Source organism: Micromonas commoda, chromosome 12 (genome assembly GCF_000090985.2).
Source record: "Micromonas commoda chromosome 12, complete sequence".
NCBI lineage: Eukaryota > Viridiplantae > Chlorophyta > Mamiellophyceae > Mamiellales > Mamiellaceae > Micromonas > Micromonas commoda.
The window spans coordinates 616036-632652 of record NC_013049.1 but is presented as its reverse complement, the minus strand read 5'-3'; the positions used below and the strand labels follow the sequence as shown (position 1 = coordinate 632652).

General features: G+C 69.1%; 1 protein-coding gene across 1 annotated transcript; it reads left to right on the top strand.

Moving 5' to 3' along the window:
- Positions 1 to 287: 287 nt before the first annotated feature.
- MICPUN_103424 (predicted protein) lies at positions 288 to 16523 on the top strand (the record flags this gene model as incomplete). The annotated part of the gene is made up of 2 exons (XM_002509257.1): positions 288 to 419; positions 516 to 16523. The coding sequence occupies 2 exons, from the start codon at positions 288 to 290 to the stop codon at positions 16521 to 16523; spliced, it is 16140 nt and encodes a 5379-aa protein (XP_002509303.1).
- Between the last annotated feature and the right edge of the window lie 94 nt (positions 16524 to 16617).

Genomic DNA, 16617 nt, shown 5'->3' with positions numbered 1-16617 from the left:
ACGGTTCGGTGCAACGATCTCGTTGCGCGCCCCCGAGTTGTGGCGTCGATGTCGGGAAATGCCTTCCAACCAACTCGTGACTCGACGGCAATCATGCTCTCACTTATCCAATTTCGTAACGTGTGTGTATGTTTCCATACGATCGTATTTATGGTTAAGTCTGAGCGTGTTGTGTGTGGCGCTCATACGTAAAAGAACACGAAATAGTGCTAGACTACGAAACACAAATCAAACGGTGGACTGCCTGCGGACGCGGTCACAACCGAGGGCGCCCGTCTCGAGGCGAGATGGACGACCCGGTCGATGGCGACGTCTGGGATGACTTCGGTCAGAAGGTGGACCTCACAGCGAGGCTACGCGAGATCCTCCTCAACTACCCGGAGGGTACCAGCATCCTCAAGGAGCTCGTCCAGAACGCGGTGCGCGCCCCGTCGTCGATCCCCCTCTTTTCGTATTGTTAGCAGGGTGCCCAGTCCTCAACGATCCGACCCCCTCGCCCCTTCCCAAAACCCCAGGACGATGCCGGCGCGAGGACGGTGAAGGTATGCCTCGACGAGCGCTCGCACGGCACCGAAACGCTGGCGTACGATGGCCTCGCGCAGTTCCAGGGCCCGTCGCTGCTGGTGTTCAACGACTCCACGTTCAAGGAGAGCGACTTCGAGTCGATCTCGCGCATCGGCGACTCGGTCAAGCGGACGCAGGTTGGCAAGACGGGGCGCTTCGGCGTGGGTTTCAACAGCGTCTACCACCTCACGGACATGCCCTCGTTCGTCAGCGGCAGGCACGCGGTGTTCTTCGACCCGCACTGCGAGTTCCTGCCCAACGTCACCGCGGCCAACCCGGGCAAGCGCGTCGATTTCGTCGCAAACGACGTTTTTTCACGGCACCCCGACCAGTGGGCCCCGTTCGTCGCCTTCGGCTGCGACGTTCGCGGCGAGTTCGCCGGCACGATGTTCAGGTTCCCGCTGCGCACCGAAGCGCAGGCCAGGCGCTCCAGACTGTCCAAGGCGCACTACACCCCGGAGAGCGTCCGTGCGTTGCTACTCGCATTCGCGCGGGAGAAGACGCTGGACATGCTCTACCTGAAGAACGTGGAGACGGTGGAGGTGCTCGAGTGGGGACCCGGGGACGAGGCGCCTCGGGTCATGGCGCGGAGTTCACTGCGCGTGGGGGACGCGGTGGAGGCGAGCGAGATACGCAGGAACAGGAGCGCGTTCAGTCGAGCGTCGGCGGCGTGCGCCCAGGGCGTAGCGGGTGAACCTCCGAAGGTGTTCACCGTATCTTTCGACTCGATCGGCGCGGGGGCGTACGCGGAAACGACGGGTGGAGCGGTCGGCGACGGGGATCAGACGGGGACGAGGACGTTTGTGGTGTCCCACGCGCTGGGCGCGGACCTCGCGCCGCTCGTGGCGTCCGGTCGCGAGAAGTTTGGGATGAAGCTGGTGCCGTGGGCGTCCGTCGCGGCGGAGCTCGGGACGGATCCGTCGTCGACCGCGAAAACCGTCGGCAGGGCGTTCACCTTCCTTCCCCTGCCGGTTCGAACCGGGCTGCCCGTCCACGTCAACGCCTACTTCGAGCTGTCGTCCAACCGGAGGGACATCTGGTTCGGCGGCGACATGGCGGGCGGCGGCGCGGCGAGGAGCGAGTGGAACCAGGCTCTGCTGACGAAAGTATGCGCGCCGTGCTACGCGCGACTCATAGCCGCGGTCGCCACCATGCTCGGCCCGACTCCCGCGTTCTACGCGTTGTTCCCGGACGTCAACGTACCCGAGCCGTGGAACGGCGTCGTTCGCGAGCTGTACGCGACGATCGCCTTTGAAGGTTCAAAGGTTCTTCACACCCCCGCGGACGACGGCGGGTGGATCGCTCTCGCGGACGCCGTCCACCCCGACCACGAACTCGCCCACGACGACGCCCTGCGAGATGCCCTCGTCGCCGAGGGCATGCGCCTGACGGACGCACCGAGCACGGTGCTGGAGCGCATCGAGGAGCACGCGGTTCCCAACCCGGAGCGGGTCTCGCCCGAGCGGGTCCGGCGAATGCTTCGCGAATCCGGACGCTCCGAACGATCCCATCGACCCAGGGACCGCGTCTTAGTCCTGTTGAGGTACGTCATGTCCGACGTGATCGACGACGACCCGGCGTCCGCGGCGTCGCTCGAGGGCGTCCCGCTGTTTCCCCTGGCGGACGGAACCGCCGCGGTCATTCGCCCGGGGGGTGTCGGCGCTCCGCCGCTCTACGTGCCCGGCGCGGAGGAGGCTCGGCTCGTGGCCCGCGCGTCGAGCAGGTGCGTGGACCGCGCGTGCGACGAAACGATCGTCGCGCGGCTCGAGACCCTGGCGGGGACTCGCGCGCTGAACGTGTCCCCGATAGACGACGACGCCATCGTGGATCTGATGCCCGACGTCTTGCCGACGGCGTGGGCTCGGGTGGGCGACGCGGGTGAGAGTTCTTCGCGGCGAGCGTACCAGCCGGTACCCTGGGACTGGGATGACGACGACGACACGGCCGGCGGCGGGATATCCGCGGCGGGCATATCGGACGAGTACCTCGCGCTGGTGTGGCGCGTGCTCGGGTCCGTCGCATCGGACACCCGCGCGCTCGGTAAGCTCGAGGGTTTCCCGTTGCTGCCCGTCGTATGCGATGGAGCGAAGGGATCGAAAAAGTACGTCGTCCCGCTGGGCGCTCCGTTGATTGACGCGACGGGCGTCTCCGCCGACGTCGCCGCGTCCATGCGCGCCGCGGGGGTGCACGTGCTCGACGTCGGGACGTTGGCGGGATCGACCGCGGGAGTGCACCCTGCGATGAGAGACCACCCGGCGATGGCGGGTTACCTCGCGCCGGCGTCGGCGGCGGGTTTCGCCGACGCGTTCGCCAGAGCCGTCGGCTGTGCCGCGAGCGAAGGAACGCCCCCGTGGTCCCCGACGTTCACGCGGGAGGAGGCGGCGAACCTGAGGGGCTTCGTGCTGCGGCGTCGGTGGTTCGGACGTGGCGCCGGGTCGGAGGGGCCGGACTTTGACGCGGCAAACCCCGAGCGCATCGCGTCGCTCGCGTCGCTGAGAATATACGAAGCGTTTCCCGAACCCACAGCTGGCGACGACGACGACGACGACGACGACGCGCCGGGGAAACGCGATCCTCCCCTGCTGGACCTGGTATCTGCGCCTTTGCAACTCGCGCCCCGTCGCGGCACGGACCCCGCGCTCCTCGGAACCGACTTTTTGAATCCGTCGTCGGACGAGGAATCCGCCGTCCTCGTCGAACGGTTCGGCGTCGAGCGACTCACCGACCAAAAGTTCCTCCGGCAACGCGTGCTCTCCAGACTGGATCGCATACGGCCCGCGCGCGCGAGGAACGACGCCATGCTCGACGCCCTCAGGCGCCTTCCCTCGCTGTGCGCCGGGGACGGGAGCCTATCGCGGGCCGTCGCGATATCTCCGTTTGTGCCCACCGCGTCTGGGACGCTCGCGGCTCCGACGCACTTGTACGACCCTCGCATACCCGAGCTCGTGGCGCTGCTGGACAGGAACACGAGCTTCCCAACCGCGCCGTTCGACGATGACGCGACGCTCGGTATCCTCGCGTCGCTTGGTATGCGCTCGACCGTTACTCAGACGGCCGTTTTGGACGCGGCGATGACCGCGGAGAGGCTCGGCGACGTGGAAAGTGACGCGTACGATTTCGCCGCCGCGAACGAGCGGGGCTGGGCTATTTTGCGTTACCTCGAAACCCCCGACGGGACCCGAATGCTCGCGCCGGACCCGGTCAAGGACGTCAAGAGCTTCTTCGGCTCGATGTTCGGCAAGGAGGACGAGAAAGACGGGGGAAAGAAGGAGGGCGCCGAGTTACCGAGGGAAGCTTTCGTGGCGCAGCTGTCCAGCGTGGCGTGGGTGCCAGTCGCCACCGAGCCGCCCGAGTCCGAACCCGGTTTACCCTGGCCGAAGAACCTCAGCCCGGTCGCCGCCCCGAATAACGCGCGCCCGCCTAACGACGCGTGGCTGTGTTCGGCGACGATGCGCGTGCTCGCGCGCGAGCCTCAGTCGTCCGCTCTCGCCGATATCCTGGGGTGGCGGCGGGGCGTGCCCGCGGCTACGCTCGCGAGCCAGCTGTTGGCGCTGGGCGAGGCGCACCCGTCCGTAGAGGATCCCGCGGTCGGCCGTGCGCTCGCCGCGGCGGTCCCGCGCGTGTACGCCCTGCTCACGACGTCGCTCAACTCGCGCGGCTTTGCCGACGCGATCGCCCGGCTGCCCGGGGAGGCGCGGGTCGTGTGGGTGGGTACAGGTTTCGCGAGAGCGGAATCAGTCGCCTTCTCGGGGGCGCTCGACCTAAAACCGTACCTTCACGTGCTGCCTGCGGACTTGACCTGCTTCCGCCCGCTGCTCACCGCGATGGGCGTGCGCGACGCCTTTGGCGCGAGCGACTACGTGCGGCTCCTGCGCGGCCTCGCGAAGGACGCGGGGGGCGGCGGGCTCGACGGATCGCGGCTGGATTTGGCGCTCTGGGTGCTCGGGACGTTGGCGGATTACCCCCCGGCGACCCTCAGGACCGCGCTGGTGGACGAGGACGACGCGGTGGGTTCTGCAGGGAGCTCCGACGACGCGGTGGGTTCTGAAGGGAGTTCCCTGCCGGTACCCGACGCGTCTGGCGCGCTCGTCCCGGCGTCTGAGGTTCGATTCAACGACGCGCCTTGGCTCGCCCCTCCCGAGGGCGTCCGCCTGTCGCACCCCAAACTCCCTTCGCAAACCGCCGAGGCGGTGGGCGTTCGATCGCTTCGCCTCGCGCTCCTCGCGGAGGCGTCCGAGGACATCGACGTGCAGCTGCACGGCAGCGCGGAGGCGTTCGGGCAGCACGAGGCGCTCACCACGAGGCTCAAGCACATCCTCGACGCGTACGCCGACGGCCCCGGAGTCGTTTCGGAGCTGGTACAAAACGCGGATGACGCAGGCGCCACCGAGGTCCGCCTCCTCCTCGACCAAACCCGCGGCGGCGATAAGAGCCTCCTGGGTCCGAAGATGGCGCGGTGGCAGGGCCCCGCGCTGGTGGCGTGGAACGACGCGGTGTTTTCCCCCGAGGACTTTCACAACATCGCGAGGATAGGGCAGGATAGCAAGATTGACAGGCCGGCGGCGGCGGGACGGTTCGGACTCGGTTTCAACGCCGTGTATCACTTCACCGACCTGCCATCCTTCGTCTCGGGGGACTATTTGGTGATGTTCGACCCGCACGCGACGCACCTGCCCGGCGCGACTCCCGCGAGGCCCGGGTTGAAGATCGCCTTCGGCGCGAGCCCCCTGCTGTCGCAGTTTCCCGATCAGTTTGCCGGCTATATCGACACCTTCGGCTGCGACCTCACCGCCTCGTATCCGGCGACCATGTTCCGTTTCCCGCTGCGAACGGACGAGGCCGCCCGAGCGAGCGAGATCAAACCCGAGGCGTACACCCCGGCGCAGGTCCGAGCGCTGTTCGAGCAGTTCAGGGAACGCGCCACGCAGACGCTGTTGTTCCTGAAGAACGTACGAAAAATTGGCGTTTACGAAAGAGGCGGCGATTCTCGAGCGCCAAAGTTGGTGTACGAGGTGTCGATTCCGGCGTTTCAGGACGATAAGGACCCACGGGCCGCGACACTTCAGTGGGTCGCGGGTAATTCCGCCTTCTCCCGCGGCGTCGCCCCCGTCGCCGCGGTCAAGAAGCAGCAGTTTGTCGAGAAGCTTCGAACGATGCCGGAGAAATCGCTGCCGACATCCGTCGGCTGGATGGACGTGCAGATGCGCGCCGCAGAGACGGCGGAGTCACTCGGCGAAGAAGACGACGACGCCAAGGTCATCGTCGGCACAACCATCCGTCGCGAGCGATGGTTAGTCTGCAGCTCACTCGCGGGGGGTAAGGCCAGGGCGTTGGCGTTGTCCGACACCGGCGTGAGCAGGGGTTTGGTCCCGTGGGTCGGCATCGCCGCGAGGGTGCCGCACCCCGACGACGGCGAGTCTTTCATCGGTCACTGCGACGGCCGAGCCTTCTGCTTCCTTCCCCTGCCGGTGCGAACCGGGCTGCCCGTCCACGTCAACGCCTACTTCGAGCTGTCGTCCAACCGGAGGGACATCTGGTTCGGCGGCGACATGGCGGGCGGCGGCGCGGCGAGGAGCGAGTGGAACCAGGCTCTGCTCGAAGACGCGTGCGCACCCGCGTACGCCAAAACATTGGAGGCGGCGGCGGAGCAGCTTGGCCCCACGAGCGCGTTCTACGCCCTCTTTCCCACCGCGCCGTCGCACAACGCGCCGTGGTCGCTGATCCTCCCGCCGCTTTATTCGAACCTTTCGCGGATTCCCTGCCTGAGGGCGACGGATCCGTTTAGCAGCCCGGGTTCCGAGGTCATCGCCCGGTGGGTCGCGCCCGCCGCCGCGATGTTCCCAGACGCCGACAAGCCGACGCCGCCCGCGCTGGCCGACGCGCTGCGAGCCGAAGGCATCTGGCTCGTCGAGGGCGCGCCAAAGGACGTGTGCGAGTCGTTCGCGCGGCACTGCGAACCCGACGCCGTGCGCCGGCTGTCCCCGGGCGCGGTTCGGGCCATCCTGCGCCGACGGGACGTCCCTCACCCGGCGCTCGATTCGCGGAAAAGGGTTCTGGCTCTCCTGGAGTACGTCCTGTCGGACGTGAACCCGGCGGACCCGATGGGCGCCGCGGACCTCGAGGGCGTCCCGCTGGTGCCGCTCGTGGACGGCACGTTGGGACGCTTCGCGTTCCTGGGTTCAACCGAAGGGGAACCGAAACGGCGGGATGGGGAACCGAAACGGCCGCCGTCTCAGGCATCGAAGGCTAAGCGCGATCGAGGCCCGACGTACCTGATACCCCACGAGTCCGAGATGGAGTTGCTTCGCGAGTGGGCCGGTGACGTGCTCGTGGACCGTACGCTGCTCTGCGGCGGCGAACCCTGGGACGGCGGCGATTCGCTGACGTGTCTCGCGAGGCTCGAGCGGATCAGTCTAGGACCCGCCGGCGCCGAGCTCAACGTCCGAAACTTTGACGGCGACGCGCTCGCGTCGATGATGCCGCGGATCATGCCCCGTCAGTGGGCCGCGCACCCGAGCCAACGGGTCAACGGGTACGTGGGATGCGGTCGCGTCGTCGAGTGGCGCCCGAACGCCAAGGAGGGTCACCCGAGCCCCGAGATGCTCGTGCTTCTGTGGCGCCGGCTCGCCGCGCTGTGCGGGGAAAATCTCTCCGCGTTTCAGGGGTGGCCGATGCTTCCGATCGGCGGCGGCGGCTCGCTCGCGCCGCTGATTCCCCACGGCCCCGTCGTTCGCGGGGAAGGCTGGACGGAGAACACTCGCGATGCGCTCCTGGCGATGCGCGTGCAGTCTCTCGACGAAGGCGACGTCTCAGGGGCGATTGTCTCGCATCCGAAAATCGGCGACTACGTGAGACCGGCGACGGCAGCGGGGGTGTTGGACTCGGCCGTCGCAGCCGCCGCGCTCGACCCCGACGTCGCGGCGTCGGTTCCGGCGGACGCATCGCCCGAGGAACGGTGGCGCGCGGCGGCTCGCGCGGTTCCCGAGGCGCTCGCGTCTAACGCCACGCTCGGAGCGGCGCCCAACAGGAGGGCGCTTCGAGCGTTTCTGATTCAGAAGCGTTGGTTCGCGCGGGGCGCGCCCGGCGGAACGGTGGAGGGCGCCAGGCTCGACCTCGTGCGCTCGCTCCCGATTTTCGAGACGTACCAGTCCGCCGCATCGCACCACAAGGACGCTGACTCTACCGAGGGGTTCGTGTGCCTCGCGTCGGTGCCGCCGCCGCTGCTGGCCCCCGCGGGCGCCGACGAGGACCTCCTCCACCCGCCGTTCCTCAGGCTGGATGGCGAATCGGAGGCTTCGATACTCGAGACGCACGCCGGCGTCGTGCGCGTCACCAACGCGGCGATGCTCTCCGACGGCGTCCTCCCCGCACTCGCGCGGGGTCAGTTGCATCCATCCACGGCGCCGCGAGCGCTGGACGCGGTTCTCGCTGCGCTGAGCGACGCCAAGGCGAGCTGGACCGGCGCTGGCGACGTCGAACGCCTTACCCGATCCGTTTGCGCAAACGCGTGCGTTCCGACCCCGTCGGGCGCGCTCAGACGACCGGACGAGTTGTTCGACCCGAGGGTACGCAGCCTGAGGGAGCTACTGGACCCGCGCGAGCACTTCCCGGCGCATCCGTTCGATGTCGGCGCTCGCGTCGAGGCGCTCGCGTCGCTCGGCGTGAGGCGGATGTTGGGCGGGGAGGGGCTCGTCGCGTCTGCGCTCTCCGTCGAGAAGATGGCGGCTTCCAACTTTGACGTCGCGGCGGCGGTCGCGAGGGGGCGCGCGCTGCTCGCGCACCTGAACGCGCTCGCCGCCGCGACCGCGAAGGGCGGCTCGGAGCTTCCCCCGCCCGGAGCGGTTTTCCAGCGAAAAGACGACGACGACGGGGACGGGGACGGCGCCGGGTCGAATTCCGTGTGGCGGGAACTCTCGTCAATCGCTTGGTGCCCCGCGCTGACCCAGCCGCCGCACCCAGCGATGCCCTGGCCCAACAAGGGTTCGAGCAGGGCGCTTCCGCCGCTCGCGGCGCCGAGGGCGACGAGGCCGCCGAGCGACGCGTGGGCGGCGTCGTCGTGCATGCGCGTCTTGGACCTCACCCCGCCAGCCTCGGAGGCGACATCGCGAAAAGCCGAAACCGAAACCGAAACCGAAACGGTCAAGGAAATTCCCGAAGCGGTGGCGGATCAAACGACCTCTTCCGACGCGGATCAAACCGCCCCTTCGAGCGCGGATCGAGCCACCTCGGAGGAGGCCTTCCTGGAGGAGGAGAGAGAGTCGGCGGAGCGGGCGACGGAGACGACCCTGCGCGAGCACGAGTCTCTCAAACCCATGGTCCTAGAGCCGTTACTGATCGACAGACTCGGTTGGAACCGACTCAGCAGCACGGTGGTCGCGGCGCAACTGCTGGAGCTGGGTAAATCCAACCCGAGCGTCCAACCCGACTCGGACCTCGCGCGCGTCATCGGCGAGGAGCTGCCCTGGGCGTACGCCAAGCTCGCGGAGACGGCGGCAAACGGCGGAGCCGACCTGGACGCAGCGGGCACGATCCTCGGCGACTCGCGTTGGCTCTGGACCGGCGCTGGCTTTGTCGCGTCCGCCGACGTGGCCGTGGATTGCCCCGGGGATTTAAGGCCGTACCTCCACGGCGTCCCGACGGAGCTGGCGGCGCACTCCGCACTCCTCGCCGCGCTCGGGGTTAGGCGAAGGTTCTCGCCGGAAGATTTCGCGAGGGCGGCGAGCGCGCTGGCGAAAGACGCGGGGGGTGCCGCGCTGACAGAGGAGAAAGTGGAGCTCGCCGCGGCGCTCGCGGAGGCTGCTTCGGAGGCGCTCGCTCCTCCTCCGAACGTCGATGGGAACGTCGATGGAGCCGTCGATGGGGCCGGGTCGACGTACCCATCCGTGCCCAACGCCGCGAGGGTGGCCAACACCGTCGCCGGCCTGTTCGCGCTCCCGGACCACGTCGGCGTCATGGCGCCGGCGGCCGAGCTGGTGAACAACGACGCGGATTGGCTCCTGGAGGGTGCGCGCGGTACGATCCGCCTGGTTCACCCCTCGGTGTCGCAAGCGACGGCGGAGGTTCTCGGCGCGAGGTCGCTGCGGGACATGTTCGCCGTCGATAAACGGTCCACCGACCGACTCCCGTGCCCGAGCGCGCAGACGCTTCGTAGGCTCCTGCCCATGTACAACGACTCGGCTTTCTTCCTCGCGGACGTCGCGGAGGTGGCCGACGCCGCGGGCGCCAGGGGGATCGAGGTGGCGCTCGACGCGAACACCTACCCCGCGAGGTCGCTGCTCCTCCCGCAGCTCGCCGCGTTCCAGGGTCCCGCGGTGACGGTTAAGTTCACCGGCGCGCCCCTGCAGCCCGAGGAAATCGCGCAGCTCCTCTCCGCCGCGGCACCGTTCAAGCTTCGAAGGCGGGTCGTCAGGTTCGGTAACGGGCTCGTGACCGCCTGCCACGTCACCGACGCGGTGTTTGCGGTGTCCGCCGGGCGGCTGTGCGTGTTCGACCCCACCGGTCAGGCGCTGGGCGGCTCGAAGGAGGGCGGCTCCGACGGGTCGGCCAAATCGTACTCGCTCGACGGCGGCGAACTCGCGGCGCGTTTCATCGATCAGTTCGCGCCGTTCATCGCCGCGGGGGCCGACCCGGCGGGCTGCGGTAACTGCACGGTCATCAGGTTCCCCTTACGCACCGAGGATCAGGCGTCCAACCCAAAGGCGCTCGCCCCGGTGGCGTCCGCAAACGACGCGGAGTCTATGCGGGACGTACTCGCGACTTTCGCCGCCGACGCGCACAGGATCCTCCTCTTCGCATCGTCGCTGACGGACATACGCGCCGTTTGCCGCCGCGAGACGCCGCTCGAAACGGGTGACACCCCGACCGGGCCGACGGCGGAGGGCGACGGCGGAGAAGGCGATGAGGTTCTCGTGGGCGAAGAGGTTCTCGTGGACGTCCGCCTCACCTCGCCCCCGCCGCGTCGGTCGTCGAGCTCGGGCGCCGAGAAGCCGACCCCTCGGAGCATCATCGACGATAAGGAGTGGAGACGCGCGACGCTCACCACGCTGTTCGGCGGCGGTAACTCGACGCGCACCGCGCACGTGGTCACGCTCACCGAGACGGCGGGGAACAGCCCGCCGGTGACGGATACGTGGGTCGTCGGCGCGGCGATCGGCGTCGGGAAGGCCAGAGACATCGCGCTCGACAGGAAGAGCTCAAGCCAGATGCTCCTCCCGCTCGCGGCCGCCGCGAGCCACGTCGCCCGGGACGGCGCGCACGTCGATCCGGCATCCCCGCCGCCGCCGCCCGCGCTCGCCCGACTCGAGGCTCTAGCCGCGAGGCGCTTCGCCGCCGGCGGAGCTCGGGTCGCCACCCCAAAACCCGGCCGCGGCGTGTGCGCCCCTCTGCCGACACACGCGTCCAAGCGATCATCCGGCGACGACGACGGCGGATACGGCGCGGACGGCCTCCTCTCCGTGGCTCGCACGCTCGAGCGCTTGCCGGCGGTGGTCATGGCGCACTTCGCGCTCGAGCGAGGCGGCGGACGCGGGTTGGCGGAATTCCTGGATGACCCGGCGGCTTCGGTCGGCGGGGGATCGAACGCGAGCCGCCCGCCCGCTCCCGACGCGACGAGGCGCGAGTGGAACCGCGCGCTGTGCCAGTGTCTCGCGGCCGCGTACGGCGCCATGGTGGGGCACGCCCGCGTCGCGCCTTCCCCGGAGCTCCCGGCGGATACGTTTTACTCGATGTGGCCCCTCGCGGAGCGGGTCGGGCTGCCGGCGCCGCCCGACCTCGATCCGGACGGTCGACCCGTCACCGGACGGGCGAGCGCGGGCGCGGGCGTCGTCGGCCAAGGGAAGGGCCACCCCGTCGCCGAGCTCGTGTTGTATCCCGTGTACAAGGAGCTCGTGGACCAGCCCTTGTTTCGGTCTCTCGGGTCCAGGGCGCTCGTCAAGGCTTCCGATGGATACTTCCTCCCGGCCGGGTTCGCCGTCAACGAAGGCGTCGACGGCGCGACTTGGGCCCCCGGGTTCAACGGATCATCGCGGATCGTGGCCAGGCCCCTCGCCGCGGGGTTCATCGCCAGGCACTTCCCGGTGCTCGACGCCCCCGCGTGGCTCAGGCCGGAGCTCGCGGCGGCGGGCGCGGTGACCGCGGCGAGGGAGCTCACCGCCTCGGCGCTCCGTCGTCTGCTTCGGGCCAAGCCTCCCCCCGCCGACGTGCGAACGCACGTTGAGCTCGTGGAGTGCGCGTGCTCGGACATCGACCCTGGCCCGGTCCCCGGGCCCGGAACCTCCGCGCCGCCGTCGCCCTCGAGGCAGGGGACCATACCGGCGATGTTCGGTCACGCGCGAAGGCCGGCGGGCGACGGACCTCCGGGTGGCGACGCCATCGACGGCATAATGTCGGTGGTGAACGAGATGTTCGGTCAGGCTGGCATCGCGCCTCCGTCAAACGCCGCCTCTAACGCCGCTAACGCCGGTCCCCCGTTGGATCTCTCCGCGGTCAGGGACCTCTCCGGGATACCCGTTCCCACCGCGAGCGGCGCGCCCGCGGCGCTGGGCCACCAGGGGCTGTACAGCGGGAGCGAAAACATGGTCGCGCTCGTGCCCACGCTGCGGGGTAAATTCCTGCACCCGGCGCTCACGACGTCCCCGACGATCGGCGCCCTGGTGCGCCACGCGCAGTTCAGGTCGGAGCTGAGGGTGTCCGTCTTCACCCCCGCGCAGCTCGCGACGGAGCTGCCCAACGTGTTGCCGAGGCGGCTCACCCCGGCGGGGTGCGGCGCCGCGCCCGTCGTGACTTGGTCGGACGGAAGCCTCGCGCAGGGCGAGCGCGTGCCGAGCGCGCGATGGCTCCGCGCGTTCTGGGACGAGATCGCGCCGCAGGGCCCCGTCGCGGTGGACGCTTTCGCGGCGTGGCCGCTGGTTCCCATCCGCGGGGGTGAGCTCGTGAGGGTCGGGCACAGAGCCGCGGTGATTGTTCCACCCGCGCCGACGATTCACGCGCATCCGCTGTCGCCGGATCCGCTCGATTCGTCCGTTCTCAGCCACGAGACGCTCGACGACACCGTCGACGAGCGAGACGTGGACGTGGACGTGAACGAGCGCGACGACGACGTCACGTTCGCGCGCCCGGGATCCAATCAGCCGCGAGCTTCACCCATTCGCGACGTTTTGTTCGGCTCCCCCTCTCGCGCCGGTCTTGGATCTCCCGCTCGAAGGACCGACGTCACGGCGGCGAAGAAGGCGGTCGAGGACGAGTGGACGTGGCTCGAGCCCATGTTTCGGACCGTGGGCGCGCCCGTTCTGGACTGGGACGCCGCGGGCGAGGCGTGCGCTCGCATGCTGGACCAATCGGTTGAAACCGTCAGGGGCGCGTCCATACGAACCGCATCCGACGTCATCGCCTTCAAGGCTCAGCAGATCCGCGCGTGCCTCGGCGCCGGCCGGCCGTCGTTCGCGCTCGTGGACGAGGAGACTCGCGGCGCCGTGTTCTCGCTGTTCGCCGCGTCGCACGTCGTCAGCGGGTTCGCCGCCTCCGAGGAGGGTTTGGAAGTGATCCGATCGTTCCCCATCTTCGCGACGGTGGCGGGCGATCGAACGGATCTGACCTCGGGCGAGTACGTCACCTGCCCGCCCGGCGTGGCCTTCGCCGAGACTTTGCGCAGCTTCGGCGGTTTGCTCGAGTTCAAGGACGACGCCAGGGAGTTCTATAAGGCTTTGGGCGTGCCCGAGCTGGCGGACGCGGACGTGCTGGCGAGGTTCATAGCGCCCAGCCTGGAGAAGCTCAACGTCCCCGGGCGCACAGCCGCGTTGACGTACCTCAAGCGACACTGGCCCAGACTCAAGGAGAGTGAACCGCTTTGCGACGCGCTGCGTGCCGCGAGGTTCGTGGAGGCTAACGGAACGGACGCGCTGATGTCGCCGGGGAACTTGTACGACCCCGAGGTTGAACTACTTCACGCGGTGTTCCGGGGACAGACGGGAGCGTTTCCGGCTGGCGCCTGGCTCGACGCGGACTGGCTGAATTTGCTCAGGGACGTCGGCCTGAGGAGCACGGTGGACGCGACGCTGTTCCAGCTGTGCGCCACGCGCGTCGCCGCGAGGGCGATCGGTCTTGGAATCGCGTACCCCACCGAAGCTGGCGCGAGACGGTATCCGCCGGTGCCCCCAGCTCCGACCTCGGCGGATCTCGCGCTTGCGCAAACGACGACGGCGGACTCGGACGACTCCGACGACGATTTTAACGACGAAGCCGCGTTGGACAAGGAGGCTGGGCTCGTCATCGCGGCGGGAGCCATGCTCGCGAACCACCTCGTGGACAACATCGCGCACCTCTACACGGCCAACGTGTGCGAGGTGGTGTTGGGGGTGCCGTTCGTGCCAGCCGCGCTGGGCGTGCCCGGGGAGCCGGGGCCCGGTTGCGCGGGATGCAACGTCCTGACGTCTTTCTCGCACGCGATGCTCCCCGAGCACTGGGCCTCCGTGTTCATGCACCTGCCCGTGTTACCACCCGACTTTGTCCCGCCGCAGTTCGCGAGGTCCAGGCTCAGGGTCAAGAGCGAGCCGGGCGCGAGCGCGGTGGCGGCGCACCTCGTCTCGTTGGGCGCTTCGCCGAACGAAGGCGGCGGAGTCGCGGCGCTCGGTCGGTGGACACCCGCGGCTGGTGACCCGTGCGTCGCCGTCGCCGCCGCGCTCGCCGTCCTCGGCGACCTCGGCGGGGTCGACGCTTTGGAGGCGCGCGAGATCGAGGCGTTGAGCGACGCGTCGTTCGTTCCGGTGGCGGGGGGCGCGTCCACGGAGGCGCCTCGCCGGCTCTGGCTCCGCGCGCCCGCGCAACTCGCGCCGCTGGCGTTTGAGCTGCCGTCCTCACTGACGGAACACGCGGGGTTCCTTAGGAAGCTCGGGCTACGGGACGAGCTGACGCCCGCGGATGCGGACGCGGCGCTTCGAGTCGCCGCGAAAAAGGCGAACGGTCGCGCGCTCGGTCCCAACGAGTTGCGCGCCGCCGTCGCCGCCCTTCGCCACGCCGCCGGCCAAGTCGACGGCGGCGGCTTTGAAATTTCTTCGTCTTCGTCTTCGGTTGCGGCTCAAAAAGGAGTTGCGGCTCCAAGGCGACGCGAAGGAACGACGCCCGTCCCGGATTCGTTCGGGGTTTTGGCGCCTTCGACGTCCCTCTTCCACGCGTGGGGCGCGCCCCGGTCGCTGCTTCAAAGGCTGGACCGGCGGAAGCTGCGGCTGGCGCACGATTTGGTCCCCGCGAACGCGTGCGCGGCGGCGGGTATTCGCGCCGTGAGAGACGCGGTGTTTGAGCGCCGAGTCGTGGACGGATCAGACGTTCCAGACGACGTTCCAGACGACGTTCCAGACGACGTTCCAGACGACGTTCCAGACGACGTTCCAGATGAACACGTCGGTCCGGACCAATCACCGAACGAGAGCCGCGTTCCGACGACGCGGGCCCGGTGGACGAGCGAGGGCGGCGCCGAGTGGCCGGAGGCTTTCGCGTTCGCCGCCGCCCTCGCTCGCGACGACCTCGCCGACGCCCTCCACGCGGTGCTCCGCGCGCGCGGGTGCGCGGTTTCGACCCGGGAGGCGCTGCGTGAGAAACTTCGGGACGTGTCCGGAAGCTTCCGGGTGGTGGATTCGCTTCGAACCGGTCTGTACGCGGAATCAGACGGCGGCGGATGCTTTGACGTCACGCTCGGTCCCCCCGCGACGACGCACGCTTTTCTCGACGCGTCGACGGGGACGGTGTACGTGTCGCCGCCGGATAACCCCACCGCCCGCGGCAGCCTCGCGTCGCCCTTGCTCGCGCGCGCGGTGGCGTCCGCGTTGGGGGTCGGCGACGACGGGACGGCGACGGCGGCGCTCGTCGCGCTCGTCCAAGCGGCGGCGTCAACCGGCGAAGATCCAAAAGCGATGGAATCGACGACGGCCGCGTTCGGCGGGAACGTTCGCGATGACTCGTCATCGCGTGATTCGGACGTACCCGTCGACACCGCGCACGGGGACGACGCGTCGGCGGCGAGCGCGAGGGGCGACCCCGGCGCGGTCGTCCTCACCCGGGACGCGAGGTTGCTCGCCGCGCGGCCGCTTCGACCGCTCGTCGCCGGCGAGACGTGCGCGATTAAAAGCGTTCGTCGATTCGGTTCCCCCGGCGAGGCTGCCGCGGCGGCTGCGGAATCCCGGGCGTCGTCGTCCGGCGGCGTCGCGACGAACGAGGATCGGTACGTGTACGCGAGGGTGGTGTCCGCGACGAGGCCCGTGAAGGGCGCGGCGCTCACTCGCGTCCTCCTCGAGTCCGGTCCCGGCGGCGAGACGCGCGAGGCGCTTTCGTCGGAGGTGTTTACGTTTCGGCTCGTCTCCGAGCTCGGTCCGGACGAGACGGGGGCGGGGGCGGGCGGCGGTTCGGGTCGCGGTGGACCCGAAGCGACACCCACCGCCAGCCGCGACCCGCCCCAGACCGACGCGGTGACCCCCGCGGACCCCGGCGTCGAGTCGGCGTCGCCGACGAGCCATCGGGCGGATTCCGGATTGGAGGATGCGTCTCTTGGAACCAATCCAGTTTCATCCGACGATCTCGTCCGCGCCGTCCGCGATCTGCTCACCGCGGCGGGCGCGCCGCCCAGCATGGCGCAGGCCGATCTCCTCGCCGCGAACCAGCGGCTGCGGGGTGAGCTGGAGGACGTCTCCGGAGCGGTGCAGGCCGCGGAGAAGGAGATTGCGGAAAAAGAGTCGCACGCGACGCGAGTCGAAAAGGCGTTTTTGTGTCCTATCACGCAAGGAATCATGACCGACCCAGTGGTGGCTACCGACGGGCACACGTACGAGAGGCGCGCGATCGAGCAGTGGTTCTCTCAGGGTCGGTTGACGAGCCCGGTCACCAACCTGAGGCTGAACACGACGACGCTGGTTCCGAATCACGCGCTGCGGGGCGCCATCACGGCGCACGCGAGTCGAAGCGGCGGCGAGTGAAAAAATAATGTCATCTACGAAGGTGAAAGAGCCGAAGAGAAGTGGCGACGACGTCACCGCGAGGGCGGGTGAGGACGACGTCGAGGGGACGGGG